We start from the raw sequence: 23,582 nt of genomic DNA on the forward strand, positions 1-23,582 counted from the left end.
ATTAATTCTCCCTTCCTCTTTGTCTTTCACAACATGCTTATAATTTAGACGCACCTGAACGCCAGCGAATAGCTATGACATGGTCAGGTGGGTTAAGAACACATTCGCAATGAAAGAATTAAGGCAGAGAACCCCCAAATGTTGCTTTAAGCCTTCATAAAACCATTTGGCTGAGAGGAGCTGCCAAACAGAAGGACACTTTACTACATCAAAACCAGTATCCACTGGATTGACCAAACGAGGACTCTTTGCTGAACAGCTTAAGGTGAATTCCTAGAAATCGCTTGGTTACAGATATTCAAGCAAACTGAATAATTTCTAAGGAGGGGTGAATTTACTGTTTTCTAGAAAGGAAGAATTAACTTTTAACATTAGTGTCTAAATTGCATTTAATCTCTGCGATGAAGTGGCCACTCTGACGCTGTAATACAAACACTGGCAAAAATAGTGGCAACATCAGATGAATAGTGGAACTAAGGACATTATTCATGGTTATGTTTTATATATCATTATAATTACTTCAGTTCTAGCTCAATAAAGAGAAAAACAATTCCTTTTTGGTTATGCTCGTGGTTCCTTATGCTAGAAGAGATCCAGCATATTCCTGGTAAGTGTTTAATCCACAAAACCCCAAGTCATGCTCATGTTTGCACTGAGTCCCTGGCTGGTTCATGAACATGGCTACTTGTCCTATTAGTGCCATTAACATCAGCAGAAAGACAATCTCAGTTCTGAGAGCATGCCAGTATTATAAACCACATCGTTTTAAGCAGCATCTCGCAAATCAAACGTGAGTTGCAGAAAGCCTGAGGAAAGCCTGGACTGCTCAGCCCTGTTGCTATGAGCTGTGGTTAAGGAAACAAATACAATGGGTGAACTGTCCTTTCTTGCTTTCGGTATCTGTGGTCATGATGGAAAAATTGAAGTTCATATGTGGCTACTGGCTCTGATCTCATTAGCAGAGAAGACAGGAGGAGAAGGAATTAAAAAAAGATGAGTGATCCAAACCATCTAATAATGGATTGAATCTAACAAAACACTATGAAAATAGAAATGAAACCAAGTCGCTTTTATAGCACCGAGAACAGAACAGATAAAGAGTTGTTCAAAAGAGCGACCTTCCTGGACGGTTTCTACTTTTTATCACATCCTGTGCCCTGAAGAGCAAACAGAGGAAAGCCTTGCCAATGGCGTTAGCTAGGTCTTGTCAAGGATGATTTCATTTATAACTGCACGGCACAAAGGTGGAAGCCAGGGGTGGGTGTCAGGGATTTCCCTTGGCCCCACATCCTCCAACACTCCCATCTGGAGAGCTGAGGTTTCCCTTTTAACCTTCCAGATCATGACTCCAGGCAACCGCTATGTAATTGTGCTGTGTGTCTCTCTGTAACTAATGACAGTCACACTGGAGTGTATTTCAAAGCGGAAGGTGCACTGTGCTTTGGTTCTGAGAACTCAATACAGGGAAACACAGAATAACTTAGGAAACTGTACCATTTTCAACAAGACAGGCATGCAGCTCACCCATTATTTCCTTAGAGGGAAAAAACCCTAACCTAGCGATTTACTGAGGAATACTGTTTGGCTGATATGCATTCAAAAGACTATGCTGAGAACACGGAAAGTGCATTATAAATGCCTGAACTAATGCTATTTTTACATTTATCTTTCTTTTGACCTCCTGTGACCTTCAGAAAAAGAGTTTCTCTCCCAGAATCTTACAAAAAGAGGCATTTTCTAGTGCACATCCATAACAAATTGAGTTCAGAGCGAGACAAGCGTTTACCCAGAGTGCTTCATGTTTTGAGGCTTATCCATTCGCACGGCAAGCTTGATCTTCAGGTCTTGATCCGGGCAGTTTTTGGAAACAGTCATTTTGTGCCATTCTGATTGCTTTGGGCTATTGGGAGTAGGGTGGAGAACAACCTGCAAGCATTAAAAACAAAGTTAAAGGGAATAATGATTCACAAAACGGGTTTTAATGGGGAACAAAACCGCATCAGATGAGCTGCTTTTGCCCTGAAAGTCAGCCTGGCAATTTCTATTCACATCAGTGAGGATGGCTTCTTATTGCTTTTTTGAGGTACAGCTTACTATTTCGAGAATAGATCGTATATTCTTTGGTTCCTATATCTGCTGTGCCATTGTTCATGTGGCTGTGCAGAACAGAACTGCATTATCAGTTCCCATCATTTAAGGAAAGATCAGGATAAATGAACTTGTAACTGTCCAGGTAAATCAGTCTAGAGGAGATGGTGGACTAATGTGAAGGGCAAACCAGCAACAAGGTTTTTTTGCAGAGGTTGCTCACTGCAATCTCCCATTTTCAGACCTACACAACTTGGTCAACCTCCAGCCTTCCTGACACTTCCCCATGTGAGGGGTGCTGTTTCGTGGGCTCAGAAAGCTCAACATAATGTGGTTGATCCATTGCTATTACCAGCTCGTGCGGAAGCTGGCTTCATTTTTTGCCTACTGTTAAGACTGGATGCAGTAGGTTACATTTTAGGTAGGCTGGTGTGTTTGGGGTCCCTTCCAACTCAAATCATTCTATGATTCTATTCTCCCAGAACTACACCACATCTACTACCATCTTCTCCTGGTGTTGCCTTATGTGTCCATCGTGGTGGCTTAACCCTCTCTCCTATGCTTATTCCCCTTCTGATGCTTTCTCTCTCAGAGGTGACTTTGCCTAGCACAAATTCATTCAAGTCTCCACTGTCCAGTAGCGAAATAAATCTCCTTTAAACCCATTCACCTTTCTGTAAGCAAATTATTTCACAAGTGGCAGCATTCCCCCTTGTTATCACTCCTTCCTTCATCACACTTGGTCCACGCTCCTGCCAAACTCCAGCCCCAACCATAATCTTGTATTCCTCTGCTCTTCAACTTTACTGCTGAGTCAACAATCAAAGACTGTTTTCCACCGAAATGTCCTTGATGTTATTGTCCTCTGATGAATGATTTTAGAAGTCTCTTTCGAAGCCTGAGGTTAACATCAGTAGATTCTCAACTTCACTCTTACGCACCAGCGTTATTTATCATTTCTTTTATTGAATTAGACTAATGCTTTCTCTGGCAGGAATCTGAACCTATCATTAGTTACATTGACAACCTAGCAACACTGGTCTACATCTACTACATCACTCTTGGATAAACCACATTTAAGCAAATCCTGAAGACAAAAAGAGAGTCCTCCCTGCAGGGTGGTGTTAGAGACACAGATGGCCCCAAACTCTGAGGAATACCTGAGGACCCCCATATAAGGCATGGGGGTCCTCAAGCACATAGACTTGCATTAAACTGCATCTCTTGGCAAGGCAGCAGCCACTCAGGGTGTTTGGGATGCTCTCTACTTTGATTTCTAACTCCTTTTCATTAAAAGGTGCATAAACTTTCCTCAGTGTTGTTGCAATTCATGGCTCTTCCCCTCCTTGCTCTCAGTAGATGAAGTCTTGGCACAGCTGAAATCATGGGAGCCCTGCCACTGGCTTCAATAGGGCCAGGATGTATTCCCATGCCTTAAGCTGCCCATCCAGCAGTTCAGGGCTTGGGAGCATTTTCCAGCTCTCCCTGGTGAAATGAGGAGTGTCGGCTGGCTGCCAATTCAACACTTGCAATAGAAAGTGGGCATTGTACAGGCCTGGCAGAGCACAAAGCTACTTCTCAAAGGGCAGCGAGCATGGGTGTTCTTGTGTATACAACCTGCTTCCCTCCTCTCTCTGTGCAGGCAGGTCCGTGCCCACTCCAACAACTAAACCAGGGGCTTAACACGCTCCCGGTTTCATTATTTCATTACAGAAGAAATCCTGATGCAGCCTGAGCAGACACGTGTCATCTCTCAGCTTCTCCAGGCACATTGAGTATCCCTTTGAAGTCTGGCCATTTGAAAGCACTGGTGGCCACGGGCCAGGGGAAATCACTGCCCAGCTCCCCGTGCTCGCTGCTGCTGGCCCATGTCCTTCAGCCTGCAGAAGCTCAGGGCCAAGGGATGGCTTCCCGCTGGATAGGAATTAAAGCGCATCAGTGGAGCTGGCTCATCAGCGTTTCAGGGCAACAGGGGCTGCTTTGGGCCCTGACATCTTTCTCAGAACAACATGCCTAGCTAATTGCTTCCCGAGACCAGCAAAGTCAGCACTGCTCACGCTTGCCAGTGGAAACAAGACTTACAAAGCAAGTGGGTCTACACCGAGTGTAACCACTCAGGGGGAAAAGCCCTGAATGGCATCGTGGCTGGCTGGGTGAAAAGCTCTGCTCAGCATGCTGCAGTGAATAAAGGCAGCAGTAGTGAGCTGTTTGAAGAAGAAGGTTTTGAAAATAATCCTGAAAAATATTATGATGCTGTGCAGCAAAGCAACTGTAGGTCTCCAGCTGGGGTACTGCAGCCTGATGTGGTCATCCCCTTTGTTAGAAGAGGAGGAGGACATGGAGAAAGGAATGACCAAGGTGTGGATGAGGGAAATCCAAAGGGCTGTGTCTCTCTTTGAACACAAGATTGATAGGACAAAAGAAGGGGCAGCTTTGCTTTTCTCTCTCTCAAGTGCAATAACAAAGGATGTTACATGAATGTGAAAACACAGTTAAAATGAACATAAATTATATGAGACAAAAAATCATGTGCAGCACTCTCCACCATAAAGAGAGAAATTCAACCAACAGCAAACTAGGACCTGAAAGAACATTTGGCACTTGTATGAACACGGTGAACACAAAACCACATTAATTAGGAAAAACTCTGTTGCAGACTCTCCTGTGTTAAGGCACAAGCAGACATGGAGTTAGCAAGAAACATCCCAATGGGTTAGTCCACAATTGGAAATACTGTATTTGGGCTTGCCATGGGATCAGTGGGTTTCTTGACCATGGCTTTCTTGTCTACAGCCACAGAGACAGGGCAGGGAACAAGGTGTGCTGCAGACAGAGCCCAGCGTGCTCCTGGAGATTGCTCAGGCCATGCTGAACTGTGACCCAGGAGACGCAGCCTCTCTTACCCTGAACCGATTTCCATGGGGCCTTCACCACGCTGATGCTGCTGAAGAGCTGAGGAAGGCATGGCAGGCAGTTTGCTGCCACTCATGCCTGGGGCCAACACAAACTGTACAAATCGATGGAGATTAACTGAAATGTCCCAAATCCACAGAAAAGTGCTGTCCACAGATATTCTGGAGCTGTGGGCTGCCGCAATGGAGGGTCACCAACGGGCACTGGTTTAGAGACCACAGTTGAGGGGTAGAGATGGTGTGGGAAGGTTGGCTCTGTGGCCAGTATCCTGGGAATGTGAGCTCTTTGCTGATGGGAGCAATGAGTGCCCATGTTTCACTCCCCTCTGAAACCACCGGTTCAGTCACAGTCCCCAGGGGAAGCCAGGATTTGAAGCCCTTTGCAGTGAGTACCACAGTCAGTGCTTTCAAATGCTCAAACTGTGCACCGGCTGCTCAGCAGATAGGAGAGCAGCTTAACACTCTCTTGCCAAACTTCAATCCTTTCTTTTTTGCTTCAGCATAATCCCCTTTTCTGCCTCAGGAATGTCCATTTCCGTAAGCAACTTCTAAGGCTTTCCGGACTGCCAATATCACACACAAGATCCTCTGCCTTTGCTCAGTGCAGGCACAGCCAGCTGAAATGCTGCCATTAAAAACTCACAACAAAGACAGCATGCGAGATGCACTCCTTTACAGCAGTGGAGAGCTTTCTTTTCCCCCGTCTTGAAGCTTGGCAAAAAAGCAGAGCATGTTGTGCTCCAAGGATATTTCCGTACAGGAGAGATTTCTCTAGAAAAGCAAGGCCAGAAGGAAGCATTATTAAGCTCAAAATCTTACCCTCCCAAGCTCTTTGTCCTCCAAAGCCAACACTCCCGTGCTCTCCGTGAACAGCTTCACCTTCACTGCAGGAAGCGCGTGTGTTGTCGTGAAGTCTCCTTGGGTGCCCCAGCTGTGAAAACAAGGACACAGAGATGCTCAGATCAGCAGCACTACAGCCTGGGCATGCAATGGTTAGCTGAAAATGTCCTGCGTGGCACAAGCCAAAGTGGCTGGGCTGGCTAATTGATACGGGTATTAATTATCTTCTTTGGGAAATGTGGGACAGACGTTTGGAAAACCCATGATGGTTCTCTGGGGGGAAAAATGAGAGCAGTGTGAAGCAAAATTTAAGAGAACTTTTTTATTTAGAAAGAACAGTATGTCTCCTGCAGCGACAATCTATAATAGCCACAACAGGAGTTGAGGATTGAGGACATCTGCACCCAGGATATCTGTAACTGCTCATGCTCCCGCTCTTCTCTGGTCTGATTGACCTCTTCTTTCCAGGCTGGTAGTGAGGTTTGCTTTCTCTGAAGAAACCCCAATTTAACCTGGGTTCTCTTCCAAATCCCAGCCCAGCCCTCCAGCCCAGGTCATGTTCGAGCCATTACGTCTGGAGTAATCTGCTTGCTGGGACTGCAGAGCAGGACACCAGCTCCTTTGGGATGGGATAGCAGTGGCCAGGAAGTGGCCACCTCTCCAACTACATAATGAGCCAAGACCTGAGACCACCATCTACTATTTGTATTCTAGTCCTGGCTGGTTCCATGGAAAGGAGCATTATGGAGGATGAATGGTGACACCCACAATGTCCTGACCTGCGCTGGCGGGTATCCTCATGGGGTTCTCTTAAAGATACCCAGACGTTATGCAGCAGCCAGTGTTGATTTAGAGACAGTGGGGAAAAGAAACCCGTGAAACACACTACGCCTGTTCAACACCCTAATAGGCTTTTCCAATAGGCTCCTGAAGAGCCTCCACAAGTGGTGTCACTCAGAACAACACATCAAATCAGTCACCTGTTTTCAGGTTTCTGAGATACAGGAAAACTTCCCCTCTGGCAAACTGGCACAGACTGAAGAGGATCACAGAGCAAAAATTAACTGGAACTTGAACTGATGCTTATTTGTAAGCTTTAAACAATTTCAAAAGCAGCAGAGAAAAAATTACCTTCTACACTAAGGGGTAAAAAGTCATGTTTGAGGCTTCACAGCTGTGTTTCAAGTTTTGTTTCTGTGGCTTAGAAAGTTAAAACTAAGCCAGACAGAAACTTCCAGACAGAGCGAAGCAAAGCATCCCTAAAACCAAACTTGCCCTTGTTAGCAGAGAAGAGGGCAGCCAAAGACAAAGGGCAGAGGGAGGACTAGGGAAGAGCTCACCACTGCAAGGAAGATGTTCCTCAACATCTGATCGTGCAGAGGACCAGTGTGAAACTAGCAGATAAAATTGCTCTTTTCATTTTTTGTTCTCTTTGTCCTTTTTTTAATATATATATATATAAAATTCATTGTGAACTAGATTTCTGTGTTGTTCCCAGATACCCTGAAAATTCATCACACTTCAAACCTCATGCAAAGTGTACAAGCAAGCTTGAAGAATAATTACAGACAAGGTGCTGCTTGTAAACCAAGAGCGTGGCATGAGCAACTCCTCTGAGTAACATGGTGGAACACACACTGCAACTTAGAATACTGCAAGTCAGATGAGAGATTATACCATATCTCACTAGCAACTTCTGTTCACCCTCATGCTATTAATGACACTTATTCTACATTGTCCTCAAACTAGATGCTCTGCTGAAGAAATGCAGTTCCCCTGAAGTGACTGAGAAAAGGCTCAGATGACATGTGGTCCAGTGGCTAGATATTCTTTAAACAGAAAGAGAAGAGAAGAGAAGAGAAGAGAAGAGAAGAGAAGAGAAGAGAAGAGAGAAGAGAAGAGAAGAGAGAAGAGAAGAGAAGAGAAGAGAAGAGAAGAGAAGAGAAGAGAAGAGAAGAGAAGAGAAGAGAAGAGAAGAGAAGAGAAGAGAAGAGAAGAGAAGAGAAGGCTGCGTGGAGACCTCATAGCAGCCTTCCAGTATCTGAAGGGGGCCTACAAGGATGCTGGGGATGGACTCTTCTTCAGGGACTGTAGTGACAGGACAAGGGGTAACGGGTTCAGACTGAAACAGGGGAAGTTTAGATTGGATCTAAGGAAGAAATTCTTTACTGAGAGGGTGGTGAGGCACTGGAATGGGTTGCCCAGGGAGGTTGTGGATGCTCCATCCCTTGGCGGTGTTCAAGGCCAGGTTGGGCAGAGCCTTGGGTGCCATGGTTTAGTGTCAGGTGTCCCTGCCCATGGCAGGGGGGTTGGAACTGGATGATCTTAAGGTCCTTTCCAACCCTAAATATTCTATGATTCTATAAATACCAAACAGCAGGCTTTGCATTTGGAAGGTTATTGGAAACAATAATTTACTCCTTCCTGCACACTAAAGGTACGGGTTTGTGCTTTACTCTTCACTGAGCAAATCTTGTCCAGCTGAACTTAGCAAATGAGTGTGTTCAGTGCAGAGCTGATTAACAAACTCAGCTTCTTTGGCAGCTTTGCTCTCAAGTTTTCTCTCCTGGTGTCACTGTTCCACGTATTTCATCTTTTATGATGATGCATCAAACTGCCACCAGTGTCAGGAAACAGAGGCTTAAATTATCTACAGCACTACAGGTCCAGCCACATCCTCAATGTTCTACCTTTTCCATGTGTGAGCCATCAGCTACCTAATAAATGTTTTAAGCATAAGAAACAACCTTATTTTCTATTTGCAGCTTTAGGTCACAGGTTATGTTTTCTCTCTTTAAAAACCTGTGTTGTCACCAGCAGGAAAGGCAGGAAGATAATCTTGCTTTGGGTAAGAGGCGAAAGGAAGAAAATATCCAACCTTACGCTGTGTATTTTGACAGCATCTGCTTTATAGAACTCATATCTCTGTTTACTATTAAAAAGCTCTTATTTGCTGAAGCATTCCCAGACCATATGTTATCAACAAATGTTACTAACCAAATACAAACAGTAATTTTCATTAGGTTTCCTTCATGAGAACAACATTAACCACAAAGGGAATAAATGTTTCAAATGACAGTAAACATACATAGCAAACCCTTGACAACGCTGGTGCTTACATATTCATACCCCCAAAAGCCCTGAAAAGATCTCAGCCAACAGAGACCCTTCGAAGTTGGGTTTTGTGCAGGTTGAAGCCTGTGGTGATGTCATTAGTTGCCATAGTGATGCTCAGCATAAGGCCATAATGCATGTCACTGAAACATCATTTGTATTCAACCTAAGTACGTGGTTTATCTGGGCTGTGTATTAAATTATTGTTCAGAAAATTAGCTGTGGACAGTAGTTAGGTATTAGGATCTTCGGAGCAACTAACCACGTAATGGTTTTGTTCCCATATTTAATCATTAAGCAGGTGATCACTGCAGGAGTTTATGCGCTCAGAAAGTGCCTTGGGACCCATTCTGGGCAAATCTTCGCATGAAGGAGCCACGCTATCTTGTCCCCATATCACAGCTCATGCTGACACTTCACAGCAATAATACATCTGCAAACAAGGACAAATAATGTCCATCCATCCATCCGTCTATCTACATATATACATGGAACAGAAGACCACAAGCAGGGAAATCCTGACAGTACCTTCTGGCAGTTAGAACCACACCAACTATCTGCGTCCCACTTAAATCCTCAGCCCAGCATTTGTTATTGCCCAGTTTATCCCAAAGCCTGGAGCTGACCAAGAAATGCTCCTGTACATAGGGACTTTGCTAGAATTATCACCCTGTTTATGGTATCTCTGCTGTCGCAGTGATATCGTTAGGACCTGCTTGTGTCTCCAGGGTTTATAGTTAGGAATCAAGCTTACGATGAGCAGGCTAAACTCTTCTAACTGCAAACAGCCAGAGAATGAGATATGCCCCTGGTGATCTTCTGGCAAAGCTTCAGGCTGATGCTACTCAGACATTCCCAGCTTACAGACAAAACAAATAAAACCACCTGGGATCCTCATGTTGCTGCTGTACCAAGCTCTTACCCTTTTCTGCCATAAGAACACTGCAGAAACAAGAGTCTTCATCCTACGAATGTGAAGTGCTTTACATCCTGATATTTGGCTGTAGCCTTTGAGTGCTACCAAAACACAGACAGAGCCATTATAAAGTCATAAATTACTATATAGCCAAAAAGACAAAATCATTCAAATGCCAAGGCACTGTTATGTTACAGAGTGTAAGAAACTGCTAGGGATATGAATAAGGCTTGAGCTAAACCCTGCAAGAGTCCTTGTCCTGATGGCACTCGCATATGACATCAAACCAGGCAGCACGGTCTCTGACTCCAGCTGTTTTTCTCCACAATATCCCACTTTTGTGGCCTAACCAATGATTTTCTTGTCCATCCTTCAGCGATACTGACTTAGTCATTTCACTTCTAGTGTGTAAAGCTCCCCTAAAGGGAATTTTAGCACCCATGACTTTCCCATCAGTGAATACACAAGTCAATACTCAGGAGAATGCATTAAGTTCCTGTACTGTGGTCTCCAGCAAGTCTGCTTCGTCCCTGCCTGATTTGAAACCCTAACCCTTCTTCCATCACTGCTCTTGCAACTTGATCTAACCAGAACATCGATGCCCATGATTTCTATAAATAATGAACAAGCACAACTGTGTTATACTGCTGGGCTGTGAATCAGCCCTCTTAAGCAGCTCGGCCCGTCAGCAGGCTAACATGGGAGCAGCTGGAAAGTGATGTGCTTTTGGCGTGGTTGACATTTAAACATGATCTATGACCGGTTCTCATGGGCTTCAGAACTGCCAGAGGACGCCTTTTCTCCCTCTCCAGATACAGTTATTGAAATGGGTTTGCTTGCCAGCTTGTGTGGAATAAACATGAAAAAAACCCAGAAAATAGAAGTAAAAATGTGTATTCACGGAGAGCTATGCTCTTCCCTTGGTCAGTTCACTCCACGTGTCCATCACACTCAACGTACACAGCAATATCCTGGGGCATGCCCAGGGAGATGCTGTCCTTTTGCTTTGTTCCCACAAGTTGACTGTGTAAGTATACAAGCCTTGCAGAACAATACTGCTGCACATTGGTCAGATTTGCAGTAGCTCATTAAGCCACCTGCTCAGTGTGGTTTTTCAGATGTAATGGAATCAGCAGCAATTCCTGTCCCCTTTCACGCCAGGAGCACATCCTTGGGAACGCAGAATGTGCAGCTGATCCCATCCCTGCACACAGCCCCCTTAGCCAGCATCACCCACCTTCCTGCAGCAGACAGCTGCCCACAGAGGCAGGAAGGTCCATCTGAAAGACCTTTAGTAGATGTGACCATGTGTGGGACAAAATCTGCAAGGCCAACTCAACCTCCCTTGCTGTCCTGGGATGGGATCTGCTGGGAACTCAAGGACCATTCTGGCTGCCTCCTTCATGAGCTGCTGGTGCAGGCAGGAAAGGGTTGTGCTCCATGCACTGCTCTTCATCCACATCCTTCACCTCGACTCTGCCAGCACCCACACCAGCGTGTCTGTGTCCCTCCAAAGCTGGTGAAGGGAAGCTCATCAAGAGAACGGCACAGACAGCAGCCTTATAGGACACTGCCTGTGTGTCTTACTCTCCTATGTTGAGGAGACACGTATCAGCAAAGTCACCTTTCGCTGGGTCACTGCTTCACCTGGTGGGATGTTTTTAATCCAGCCTCGGTTTCTCAGCTGACTGCAGTACCCGAGTGTGGTGCCTGCTGGAGCTGGATCCTGCTCTAAGGATGGAGAGGTCCAATCCCACTTCACTGCTGGGAGACTGAAATGCTATGTACAGTCTTGGTCTAGGTCACCCGGAAATCCTGCCTCACAAATGATGGTATTTGCTCTTCATTCCTATTCCTTTCCTCCCAGAAGAGACCTTTCCAGGAAACAGCCTTAAATCTTGGGCCATAAATCATGTATGCCCAAAGCTTGAGCACTGAGAAAAACAAAAGTTAGAGAAGCAGCACACCAGGCCCTGAGCTAACCCACCTTCATGCAGCTGATGGAGCAGTGCACCTCTTCCTCTAATGTAATGCTAAAGTCTGTTTCCTTTGTATGTATCTCTAGATATACAAGTAAGGAGGAAAATATACAGTTTTTAAGTTTGTTTAACAGTTAAGTGTATGTGAAGAAGCATGCCGGAAAGCTTTTTGTTATATTCTCTAATGCTTTACATATACCAGCCCTTCAAAGATATCAAATAGGGGTTGACGACCAGCATTGAGGTTATCAGGATCTTTCTGAACTTCTCTTGCCCACACTCAGAAGCTGCAGTTCATTATAACAGACCACACACAGACTTTCTCATCTCAACAGCAAAACATGAGGCAGGGATGGCAGTAATTCAACCAGGATGAAAATGCTCATTTCATTATCAGAAATGGGTATTTGTGAACTTCTAGGAATGACACAACTGAGACAAGGATGCCTCGTGCTGAGCCCTTCACAAGCAGGCAGCTCACTCCTCTTTGGAAGCAGTGCTCACACCTGCACCAGCTGGGTCACAAAGCTGTAATAAAAAGAAGTAGGGCATGCCAAAGCCTTCAGGAGAATATATGTTTTCTGCAGCTCCCATGGGTAATGGCAATGGGTAATAGGGGTTTGGTTTGTGTCTGAGACTTGAAAAAAACCCAAAGGCGACAGAAGGATTCAAGCTGTGTTTTAGGCTCTCCAAGAAAACCCACAGGCTGAGTCACACAGCTGGAGACCCGCAGGGTCCCATAAACCACAACCAGTTTGGGATGCTGGGTTAAGGGTCGTTACAAACTGGTTTGCAACTTACTGCAGTAGGACTACAAACCTCGGCTGAAACCAGCTGAGTTCTTCCAAGAAACATAACCCAGTGGGCGATGCACCACCTCAAGAGATATCATTGCTCAAAGGTAAAAGGTGATCTAGAAACAAAGCAAGGTGCTGAGTAAAGCCCCCAAACAAAGAAGGAAGCACTGTTCTGCAGCATTCAACAAGTGCATCACGCTGTGGATGAACTACAAGAGGTGTCCATTCCTCCCACAGCAGCAGCCAGCCACCAACCAAACAGCAACTCATTGAATTCATTTGGTGGGTTTTTGTGGGACTGAGTTTGGATTTCACATGCTGCAGGGGGCCTCAAATGGAACTGTGTCTCTGAGGAAAGGATTTAACTATCAGGAGAGAATGCTGAGACACAAGACCAATCACAGCTGTGGAAAAACACAAGTTTAGGGGACTGTAGTACCATGTACATGTGCCCGTGTCACCTGCCTTAGGCTCCTGCTATTGTAATAAGGAGAGATCCAATTAATAATCAGTGGAGTTAGGCCTTAATTTGCCTCATCCTAATTTAGAGGCAGCAAGCAGATGAAATGAAGCCTGCCCTAAAAGCACTCCTGTATTTCCAATTGCTAAGAAGGGGTGCTGGAGGTGCTGCTGCAAGTGCACAAGATCTGAAAGGAAAATCTCAAAGCATACATAAAGATGCAGAAAATCTTCTACATTTCTGCTCGTGCAAAAATGTCCTGGGCTAGGAAATACCATTCAGGTCTAAGGTAGGTACCTTTCCACTCTGCCTTGAGAGAATGGTTTGCATCTGCAACACATCTTCATACCCAAGAGATGCTGAGCCTCCACTAGGGCTCCTTCCATGGTTAAAGTCTGATGTGTTTACTCACCTTCAGAACAGGATAACCAAAGTGGTCAGACACAGACTGACAATGTGCCCTATTTTGGTTCACATTTGTTTCCTCTCCTCCCTTTCTGCTGTCAGAACAGCCTTTTAGTCCCATTCCCTCAGAGGAGCTGAGCTGAAGTGTGAGTGGCAGCACAAACAGATTCAATTTCTCCTTGCTTTTCTCGTAGACTTCACACTGACAGTAAAACCTGCTTTCACCAATGCAGGTACTATGCAGGTGATCAGCAAGATCCCTGCACGCACAGAAGGCAGTGGTGGTACCTGCCTTCCCCTGGAGCTATGTAAAGCCTCTGCATGGAGCACTGATGTCTGCTAATGGGATAACCCAAGGGCTGAGTGAGTGAATTGTTTCCTGTGACATTCCAATTCCTGCTGAGCATATAACGCTCCCTCTGCTAAAAAAATAACAAAACCCCCCACCATTAGTAGTTATTTTGCTTAGAAAAAGGGTGTTCATTCACCCAAAACCACAACTGCAGAAAGCACGAGGGTATTATCAACAAGGTGATCAGAGACAGCATGTCCCTGTGGGTCTGGGCTCCTCCTACCAGCAGCTAAGGATGTCTTCCAACCTCCAGCATTTCATGGGCTGTCCAGTTTGTGTTCGCCCAGCTCGCAGACACAATGTAAGTGTCACGCACGCAGACACCATCTTGCTGAACATCATGCAGCCAGCAGTACCCGACAGCTGACGAAAGGCACCATCTCTCCCTCCAGGAGCTGCAACTCCCACATCCTCAAACTGGCTACGGCAACGCTACGGCTGCCGGCTGAGAGAGAAATCTGTCTGGGAGAGCATCACATCTGCGACTGAGCACACAAGGTGCAGAAGGAACAGGGTAAAGCTGACGGAGCCCGCGGCAAAGCAAAGCGTGTGAAGGTCTGCTCCTGCTCTGCTTGTGGCTCACACACAGTCCCCACAGACCCCGTTCCTGTGCCAGCGCCACGTCTCTCAGCTGCCAGGGCACCGCAGCCAAGAGGAGCTGCTGAGGCCGACACAGCACAGCTTTAGGAACCCAAAGCCGGATGATTTTGGCTACACAGAAAATGCAGCGCTTGGTTTGTTTCCTGAGCACAGCTAAATACGCAGGGGAAGTGTTGGGAAGTTGTAAGGAGGGATGAGAGATGGATTTAACCACATAGTAGCTATTTATGGCCACGAGATGGCATTCCTGCCCCAGAGATGTCCCTCTGCCATGCCTGCACCCAGCCTCAGCCCCTGCGCCCAGGACCACACATTCCTCCCAGCGGGCTTCACCCCAGGCTGTGCTTCACTGCAGAAATCGCACGGCTGGTTTGTATGTGAGGTTATAGCAGTGTTATTCACCACCGTCTTCGGGGTATGAACAGGGAAAATAAGTAGGGTGATTACTTAGCATGATTTAAATGACAATCGCTTTTCAAATGCCCTGTGCTTTTGCTTATACTATGGTATCACAATTAGAGGAGAAAAGCTCAGCAAGACGAAGCAGAAATGTAAACCCAGCAACCTTTTACCGGGAGGCCTGAGCTGAAAGAATAATTTCTTTTATAAGGGCTGCCTACTGCATATGCTTCACCAGTATATCTGCTTTGGATACAGCACGAGTTAGTTTCATTCATGAAACGGGTCTGTGTGCATTTACTATCCGTGGTCGTTATCGCTTCTTGTACAGAGTGACTGTAATGCCAAGCACAGGCCAATCAAAGTTTCCTTTGGCCAAAGATGCTCCTCTGAACCAGCTACAGAACTACGAATGTCACAGAATGATTATTGAATTCAGACCTGGTTAATCACCTCTATCAAATGTTACCATGTTGGTAAAAACATATATAACTGCAGCTAGTTAAAGGCTTGGTCATGATTTAGACTTAATAAGGCCATAGACTTAATGCACTGCCAGCTTTGCAGACAACTTGTGTCTCACAAGAACAGACCATGGAAAATCAGACAGGTATTCTCTGCTTGAAAATACAGGCTACTGGTATTGTGCAAACACAGTCCAGACCCTCCTTTATAAATTCAGTAAAGGAGAGCAGTAAAATACTTCCTAAATGCAAATAGAGCAGAAAAGGGCACAAGGTATCTTCCGAAATCAGCTAAAGAGGGGAACAAGGGCTGTGAGACTGTCACTTTTTTTTGTGCCGCCACTCGCATTTTTGCTGTCCTATATTCTTCTAAGCCAGGATCCAGGACAGGAAGCCCAGATCCAGACAGACCCTTGGGATGGGGTTTGTCTTGCCTCACTTTCTACAGCTAGAAACAAAGTCACCCTGGCACCTCCTGGGTCAGCGGGGATGGGTGCGCACTTCCAGCAGATGATGCCCACCCAGCCATCTCAGCCATCAGCATCCTCTCTGCTGTGGCATAGAGGCATTGCCCTACCTTCATGGACAGGAAAACCAAAGTAAGGACCGAGCCAGCCACTGGTCCACACAGCCGCTGAGAAGAGCAAATCTGTTAACACCACATCCTTTGTTCCCGTGGGAGATCCCTCCCTAGACATGCATTTCACATCTCCGGCCTGACAATGATTGCAAGGCTGAGCAACCCCGACTTGCAGGACTTTATTCTTCCTTCAGCAACCATGCGGGGCTGGTAAGCCCTCTTCCCATACCCTGATAGATCCCACAGCTGCAGGGGCTGTGTGCAGCTGCTGGGATCCCCCTTCTCACCTCCTCCAAGCCACGGAGTGGGAACTGCTGGAGACACTCTCAGCTTCATTTGCCTACAACACCTTTTTCAATGTGAAACAGCTCAGTTGCTCTGGAAGGGGCTCAAGAAAATGGTGCTGTCTCTCTGCACTCCAGCCACATTCACAATCTCCTCCCCCCATAAGCATGCCTTGTCCTCCTCACCCAGGCACTGACAACAGTACATAGCTCTTTTTCAGTGCTTTCACACACAGTGGTGCTGTTCACTGGGAGACCTAACACATTCACAAAGGCAACAGGCCTCCCTGCCTTAATTTCACAGAAAGGACAACTAGAATGTTGAGAAATCACTGTCAAGGTTGGCTTTCCCATTAAACCTCTCCCAGAGCTCTGTTCAGGCACAGAACCAGCTCTTTAAAGTATGCTCTTTACGTCCATATGCTGCTTTGGAACCTGCAATAGCAGTACCCCTCATTAAATAATAATGTGCACTACTTGCACACAACACTTAAATAAACCAACAACTGGGCACTTTTCACATGTCTCATCCCCACCTTTCTCTCAGCAAGTGATGTGCAGAACTTGCACTAAAGCATGGCTTAACTTTGTTTATCACACACCAACCATGAGCATGAAGGAAAAAGACTGAATATATCCCAGGCCTTCTGTTTTGCAGTCCTCCTCCTAATTTAGCACTAATTGAGATCACTGAATCTCAATCTCATTTCAATGTCATTTTGGTCTGTACCATCCCATGTTAAGGTTGTATGCATAGGAGTGATGAAGCAGACGGGTGTCAACGAAAATCGCCTTGGGCATCATCACGCCTTCTGGAATACTTAAATTTGAATGTATGCACTATCACAGGAATATGTAACTCCCAAGTGCACAAGAACAGTCAAGAAATTAGACAGCTGGCAAGAAGAGAGAGACATTCATCTGTGAAAGAGAAGGTGCATAAGCTCAACCCTTACTAGACTATGATCATAGAATCCATGCGAAAACAGTGCTATGTATGCTCAAAAGGTAGCGGAAAACACAGTCAGAGCCTGCACTTAACTTGGTACCAGAGAACCCAACTACAAGAGGTAAGGCTATAGAAACAAGCCTTCGTTACTCTTCAACACAGTTTCTAGTGTAACATTGGTAGTACAGGGAGAGGAAGGACTGCGGTTGAGACCTTCGGGAGTGGGACCACACTTGGGATCAACATCTGCACACTATTGCACCACGGCGGTGTGGCCGTCCGAGTGACACTTGGGGTGAGGGAATCCTTATGGGCCCTTGTCTTTATTTTGGGGTAAAATTCAGCTGCCTAATCTGAAGAAAATTCTTTGCCCCCCATTAACCCCGGGGCAGCAGCTGATCTGTGCTAGAACAGCTACTGCAGAGCAGCTATAAGGAAGCAGCAGAAGAGGTCCTGAATTTCTAATTAAAAGGGTCACTAAAGCACTTGCATGAAGACTTCCCATAACAGATCACACGCTTGCACCTGGGTAATAACTTTTTACTGCACTTTTTGCTGTGCTTAATGACTTGTCCACAGCCTCCACTTTCAAAAAAGGGGAACATCATAGTATAAATCTCAGGAGCATTATGGAAATACGTGCACAAAAGGGGATTTGAAGAGCAGGTCAGACTGAACTGAGAGCAGAACCCTTCAGGTACAAAGGCTATGCACAGCCTCATAAGAAAACTGGCTCCTAGACATACTAAATAGCACCTCTTCACGAGGGACTGCAGTGATAGGACAAGGGGTAGTGGGTTCAAACTTAAACGGGGGAGATTTAGGTTTATGCAAGGAAGAAGTTGCTGAGGCGCTGGCACAGGGTGCCCAGAGAAGCTGTGGCTGCCCCATCCCTGGCAGTGTTCAAGGTTGGGTTGGACACAGGGGCTTGGAGCAACCTGCTCTAGTGGAATGTCCAGGTGAATATATAACATTTATTCATAAGGCACGTAGGACCTCACTATTGTTTGAGTCTCTCTGTTTTCTTGTGCTATGCTCACATCAGAGAAAGGCGCTATGATAAGATGATGAAACACTGGTACAGCCCAAGAGCACTGCTACAAGCACAGGTCACTGCTTGAATATATCCACTGGCCTCTAGAGACTGTAGGACAGGGGTGCTGCGGCTGGACCTGCCCATGGCTCATACAGTTGGAACTGGATGAGCTTTAAGGTCCTTTCCAACTCAAGCCACTCTGTGATTCTGTACCTTGTGTAGGGGATTTAGAGAACACTTTGTACCCTTCAGCCATGGACAGAGGGGCTGAAAACAAATCCCCTGAAGTCTCTGTCATGGTCACCTCTTAGCCTGGCAGCATCATGGGCTCAGAGCATTCGCACCAAGCTTGCTGAGCACAAAGCTGAAGATCACTCCTTCAAGACATTCCCCCAACAGATCCCTCGGGGCAGACACCCTCTGCTCAGACCCTTACCCCAGGGGCGAGGGCTGTGTCTCGGAAGTGATGCTGTCTGATCTTAGCTGCACCCAGGGCTCAGTTCACCCATTTCTGACACATTTATAAGGCTCCTGGAGGTCAGCTAAGGAAAAAGAGCTGTAAGCATCTGCACAGCTGTGGAATGAAATCATGCAACTGGAAAGGCAAGCCAATCAGTCTGGGTAATTAAGACAGATTATATTTAATGCTGAAGCCATCCAGAAGAGGAAGGAGGAAGGAAAAAAAAGGCAGAAAAAGCAGCTATCTCCTAAAATTTCCTTTTGCTTTGGTTTTTTTACTCAGTGTCATGAATTTTGCTTACACAGGGCTTAGCTAAGCATGCAAACCTGAATGCGAATGATGTTCCAGTTTGAGCTTTGCCATGGTGTGATATCTCTGAAACACAGTGACAGCTCTGAGTGTAGTGTGGGCTCAGAGCACTGAAGTGACACGTGGAAGTCCAAGGCAGCTGGTTCTCCTGCCTGTCTGCAGAGCCCACAGGGCTGTCCCAGCAGCCAGAACCAATGCTGGGAGTGGTGGTCAGCCTCTGTGGCTGCAGAGCTGTACATCTGGAAAAGACCGACCAGACACGGCACCAGCTGAGGGATACAGAACATGAATTATGGGCTAAACTCTGCTCTCACTCGCATCGGTATAAACCCCTTTAGTTTAGCACAGTTAAATAAGCTCTAGAGCATATGGAGTATTTATTTGTGATTTATGTGTCTTGAAAGGACGTTTCTCATTTTACCATTGTGAGTGTTCACAGCATCTCCCAACTAACCATGGCAGCAAAACAGTGACTGCAACAAAATCCTCCTATCATGCTCCTACTCTATGCAAAGCTATTGAGCATCACTTCCAACTCCAGTGCCGGAGGCCGGGGATTCCTGAAAAGACCAGATTTTCCCCTTCTGCAAAGACAGGGCATTCCTGCTCACCAGCATCCCTTCCCACAGGGCTTCTCCCTTTGCTGCTCACTGCCCATGTCCCAGATGGAAATGGTGACTGAATGGCACCTGAGGAAGGATGCTGTGGAGTTCCTGTCCCTCTTCATGGTCAGGCAGCGGGCTCTGATGGATATGGCACACAATCTGAAACGAAGACCTGAGCTGGGTGATAAGCTTGGAGGTTTGGTGTAGGGATCTGAACAAGGGCGGCTTGTTGCAGCAGAGATAAAGAGCTGAGCTGTCAGAGCACCTTGAAAGGAATTCAGGGACCAGCATCGGAGCAAAGATAAGATAGGGCACTCTTGTCTCAGAGGGAGGTAGCTAAGGGAACAGGGATGGAAAGGTTTAGAAGTTTACCAAAGACATTACTTTGTCAAGAGTGAATTTATGGAGAGGGCACGATGCCCAAGCTCTTGGTCATGACAAACAACATAAGAAATGACATGGAATCAGATGAGACCCATTGAGTGTCCTCTCTCCAGCACTGCCCTGAAGAAAAACTGCACGGAAAAAAACCCAGACAATAAAGAGTGATCTTTTTTCCTTCAAAAATAACAAGCTCCATCCTCACTTCTCATACTCTGAGCTACCACGCAGTCCTTGCATTAGGGCTAAAGAGCCTGCTCTGCTTTGCATAACCTCAAAGTGAACACACTTCCAGAGCCAGAGGAGCAGCCCACACCTCCAACCCTTCTTGGACATGCCAAAATGCCCACTTAGGTTGGCCGGATTTTTCCCCCACCAGATTTTTACTACTTTTAACCCAGATGGTTCAGCTGAGCTCATTGCAGGTACACTTGATTTTCACTACCATAAGCCAGGTGAAAATGAGACTTACTTGCATGCTGAAATATGTCCAGGTGAATATATAACATTTATTCATAAGGCACGTAGGACCTCACTATTGTTTGAGTCTCTCTGTTTTCTTGTGCTCTGCTTACATCAGAGAAAGGCGCTATGATAAGATGATGAAACACTGGTACAGCCCAAGAGCACTGCTACAAGCACAGGTCACTGCTTGAATATATCCACTGGCCTCTAGAGACTGTAGGACAGGGGTGCTGCAGCTGGACTTTCTGTGCTGTTCCCAGACCCCATAGCAGCCCTGTTCTCTGGCTGTGCAAGCAGCAGCATTACTAATGTAGCTCCTGAAGGGCAGTGCTGGAGATGTGCAGAGCCACCTCACCCCTGTGCTTGGCAGAGGGCAGACATCAGGGAAGGGGGGGGTGTAAACCCCTCAGTTATCTGCAAGAATACAGTCCCAGCACGAAAAGCGGCAAAATCCTGCTCACACTGGGATTTGGGATATTTCGTAGAGGCATCTGTGGGTTAGGATATAATACAAAGGCTTTTTCTTACACAACTGATTAAAAGCAGTACTAATAATACGCTGTGAACCTGATCTGAAATAACCCTTGCTATTTTGGGTCTGGCTTTCTCTAGAACTGTGCCATCTCCTGTACCCACGCTGAGGCAGATAATCCTCACATGAAAAGATCGGGCTTAAAATGTCAGGAATCCAACATGGAGCCTGAGAAGAAACAGCAGACCAGTATTTACTGCTTGTCCAAGAGCCACACTCCTCACACGGATCGCTGGGTACACACGGCTGCTACCCCCGCTGCTGCCCAACTTCCTTCAACATCCACAAACAGGATTCAAGCTCCAAAGTCACTAAGATGCTTTCAACCATCTTACTGTCAGAAACCGCTGGTTTTGCTCCAGGGAAGAAGCAAGGCAAATCTCTCATAGACCTAGACCAGTGCTTCTGGAAATCCTTCCCTGTCTGGCAAATTGCCTTTTTCCATTAGGGATGCAGAGCCCAGGTTAGCTTTCTGTGATGGCCTCTGTTTTCTATGGATGGTTATTGCAGAGCTTTACCTTGGGTGATCTTTGGCTTTGGAAGTAGAAAGTCCCAGGACCCTCAAGGAATACAACTGTAAAGCCTAACCCCTCCCTAAGACATTTCCATAGGTATTAGCCCAGGTGCCGGAGCAATCCAGAGGAATTCAAGCCTGACTTGCACCTCTATAGGAAGCCAGTGGAGGGAGAGTATGAGTGTGATGAACTTGCGTAACTCCTATCACACCGCAGCATTCAGCATTGGCTGAATTTTCCTGAGGGCTGATGGCTCGAAGCCCAGACACTCTGCTTTTCATTGTAATAAAAAGAACCACTCAATTAAAGAGCTCACTCCTGCAGCCGTTATTTTCAAGCTAACGCTTGTATAGATGGTCCTACAGCTGACAGCGAGAAGGATTGCATACGAAAGGACAGACCCTTTGAGCAGCAGTGGGATGAACAGACTAAGCTAAACAAGCACACGTAACTCAGAAGTGCAGTTTCCAGTATGGGTAGTAGTAACTTCCCCTAAATAAAGCCCAACTTTTTCCACTGATGCAATAAAACCACTTAAAATAGTGACAATTGCAGGTTCTTCTGGAAATTTTCCCCCAAGCGCAGCTCTCCTACTTCCATCCCTGAAGCAGATTTCAGTGTTTTGAAAAGTAAGCCAGGCTGCAGCACTTTCCCTGATTGGGAATATTGTTTTTAAACCGCTTACTGCAGATTCCTGCTCCTCCAGCACCGTGCAGGGCACAAGGCATCAGCAGTTTCTGTGCCTCTGCAGCAGGACAACCACAGAGGGAAGGCAGCCTGCCTTCAGCTCTGCTCTCCTCTCCTCCTGCCTGCATCAGCTGGTCTTGAACTGTGTGTCTGCAGTGCTTGTGCACTCACATGTAACACAGCCTGGTGCTGTTGGCTCTCCTCCTACAAACTTGGGAACCAGCCACTCGAAGGGAATGGGGTAGGGGAACAAAGAGAGAATATCCCAGGAGTCCCACCTGCATGGCCCTCCATTGCTGCATATCACCTTGACAATTCTCCACTGTGAAGATGCTCACCAGGAATTCCATTTAAGTGTGAAATCTCTGCAGTGAACCAGAGGAAAACTGCCTCAAATCCATACAGGCAGTATTAAAGTTAAACAACCCCACAAATTGGAAGGGAAATAAGCCATTCATCATTTTCTCCTTCTAAATTAACAAAGATCAACCACTACTAGCAGGCTTATAACAAATCTGAGTAAGATAAATAAAGCAAAGTAAGGGGTCAAGGCTGGAGATTTGGGGACGAGGTCAAAGAGGGCAGAACAAGACTCTGACCTAGCACTGGACTAAGGCAGAGTGGCCTCAGATAAAGCTCTGAGTGACCTGAAGCTTTCCCCAGCTCCTCTCTCCCACCTCTGGCTGTGGCTGCCAGAATGTGTTCCCTTTCTTGTAGGGTCTCCAAAACCCTGACAGTGAGGATGAGATTATGCACCAGCACCTGCTGGCACCAGTTCAGATGGACACTCGGATAAGTATTTATCTAGGCTTAACTCCATCCTTATTTAGTGAAGTACTTACGTATAGGCACAAATTTATGTCTCTATGGCTACAATAGACATAAGCCTGTCATTAACACTTCCCCCCCCACAATTGGGGCTTACGTGCCATTCTTAGTTGCAGGACGATGCTCTGCATACATGGAAGGCCACGTTTCTCCTCTGCTTCTCAGAGTCCCCTCTGGCCTTACCATACAGGAGCCAGTCTGCAGCCACTTACCAGTGCAGAGAAGAGCACGGTGGAGAGAGCAAAGGGCAAAGCAAGACTTACGTTGGCTTTGAGGCTTCAGCCTGGTCAGTCTGCAGCTTCTCTCCACCTTCAACTTCCATGGTGCAGTACACAATGCGGTTTGGGGCCAGTGACTTCAGACCCTGCACCTCCATGATGACGACCTGCAGGGTAAAGAAAGAGAAATGTAAGAGGAGCAGCCTCCTTCAGACCTTGCTCTGGCTGCTGAACCCATAGGGACAGCCAGCATTGGGTCTGTATGGAGACAGGGAGGTCTCTCTCTGACTGTGCATAGGCTTGTTGAAACCCTTGGGTTACCAGGGCTGTAACAAGCATCAGGAGATGGGCCTCATAGACATGGCCCTGCTCCATCTAGAAGTGTCTTAATATCTGAAATCCAGAAA

At 46.3% G+C, this 23,582-nt stretch overlaps 1 protein-coding gene across 8 annotated transcripts in view; it reads right to left on the reverse strand.

Annotated features, from left to right (window-relative positions):
- CADPS (calcium dependent secretion activator) overlaps window positions 1-23,582 on the reverse strand; it is a gene marked incomplete at its 5' end in the record, with an annotated part of 213,435 nt that overhangs the window by 108,043 nt on the left and 81,810 nt on the right. For all 8 annotated transcript variants that reach the window (XM_080625195.1, XM_080625194.1, XM_080625193.1 and 5 more), the window contains 3 exons: window positions 1,787-1,926; window positions 5,820-5,931; window positions 23,221-23,342. In XM_080625195.1, the coding sequence (XP_080481321.1) occupies window positions 1,787-1,926; window positions 5,820-5,931; window positions 23,221-23,342 (374 nt within the window). The remainder of the gene's footprint in view (window positions 1-1,786; window positions 1,927-5,819; window positions 5,932-23,220; window positions 23,343-23,582) is intronic.

This window comes from Psittacula echo (assembly GCF_963264785.1).
Source record: "Psittacula echo genome assembly, chromosome: 9".
NCBI classification, from domain to species: Eukaryota; Metazoa; Chordata; class Aves; order Psittaciformes; family Psittacidae; genus Psittacula; species Psittacula echo.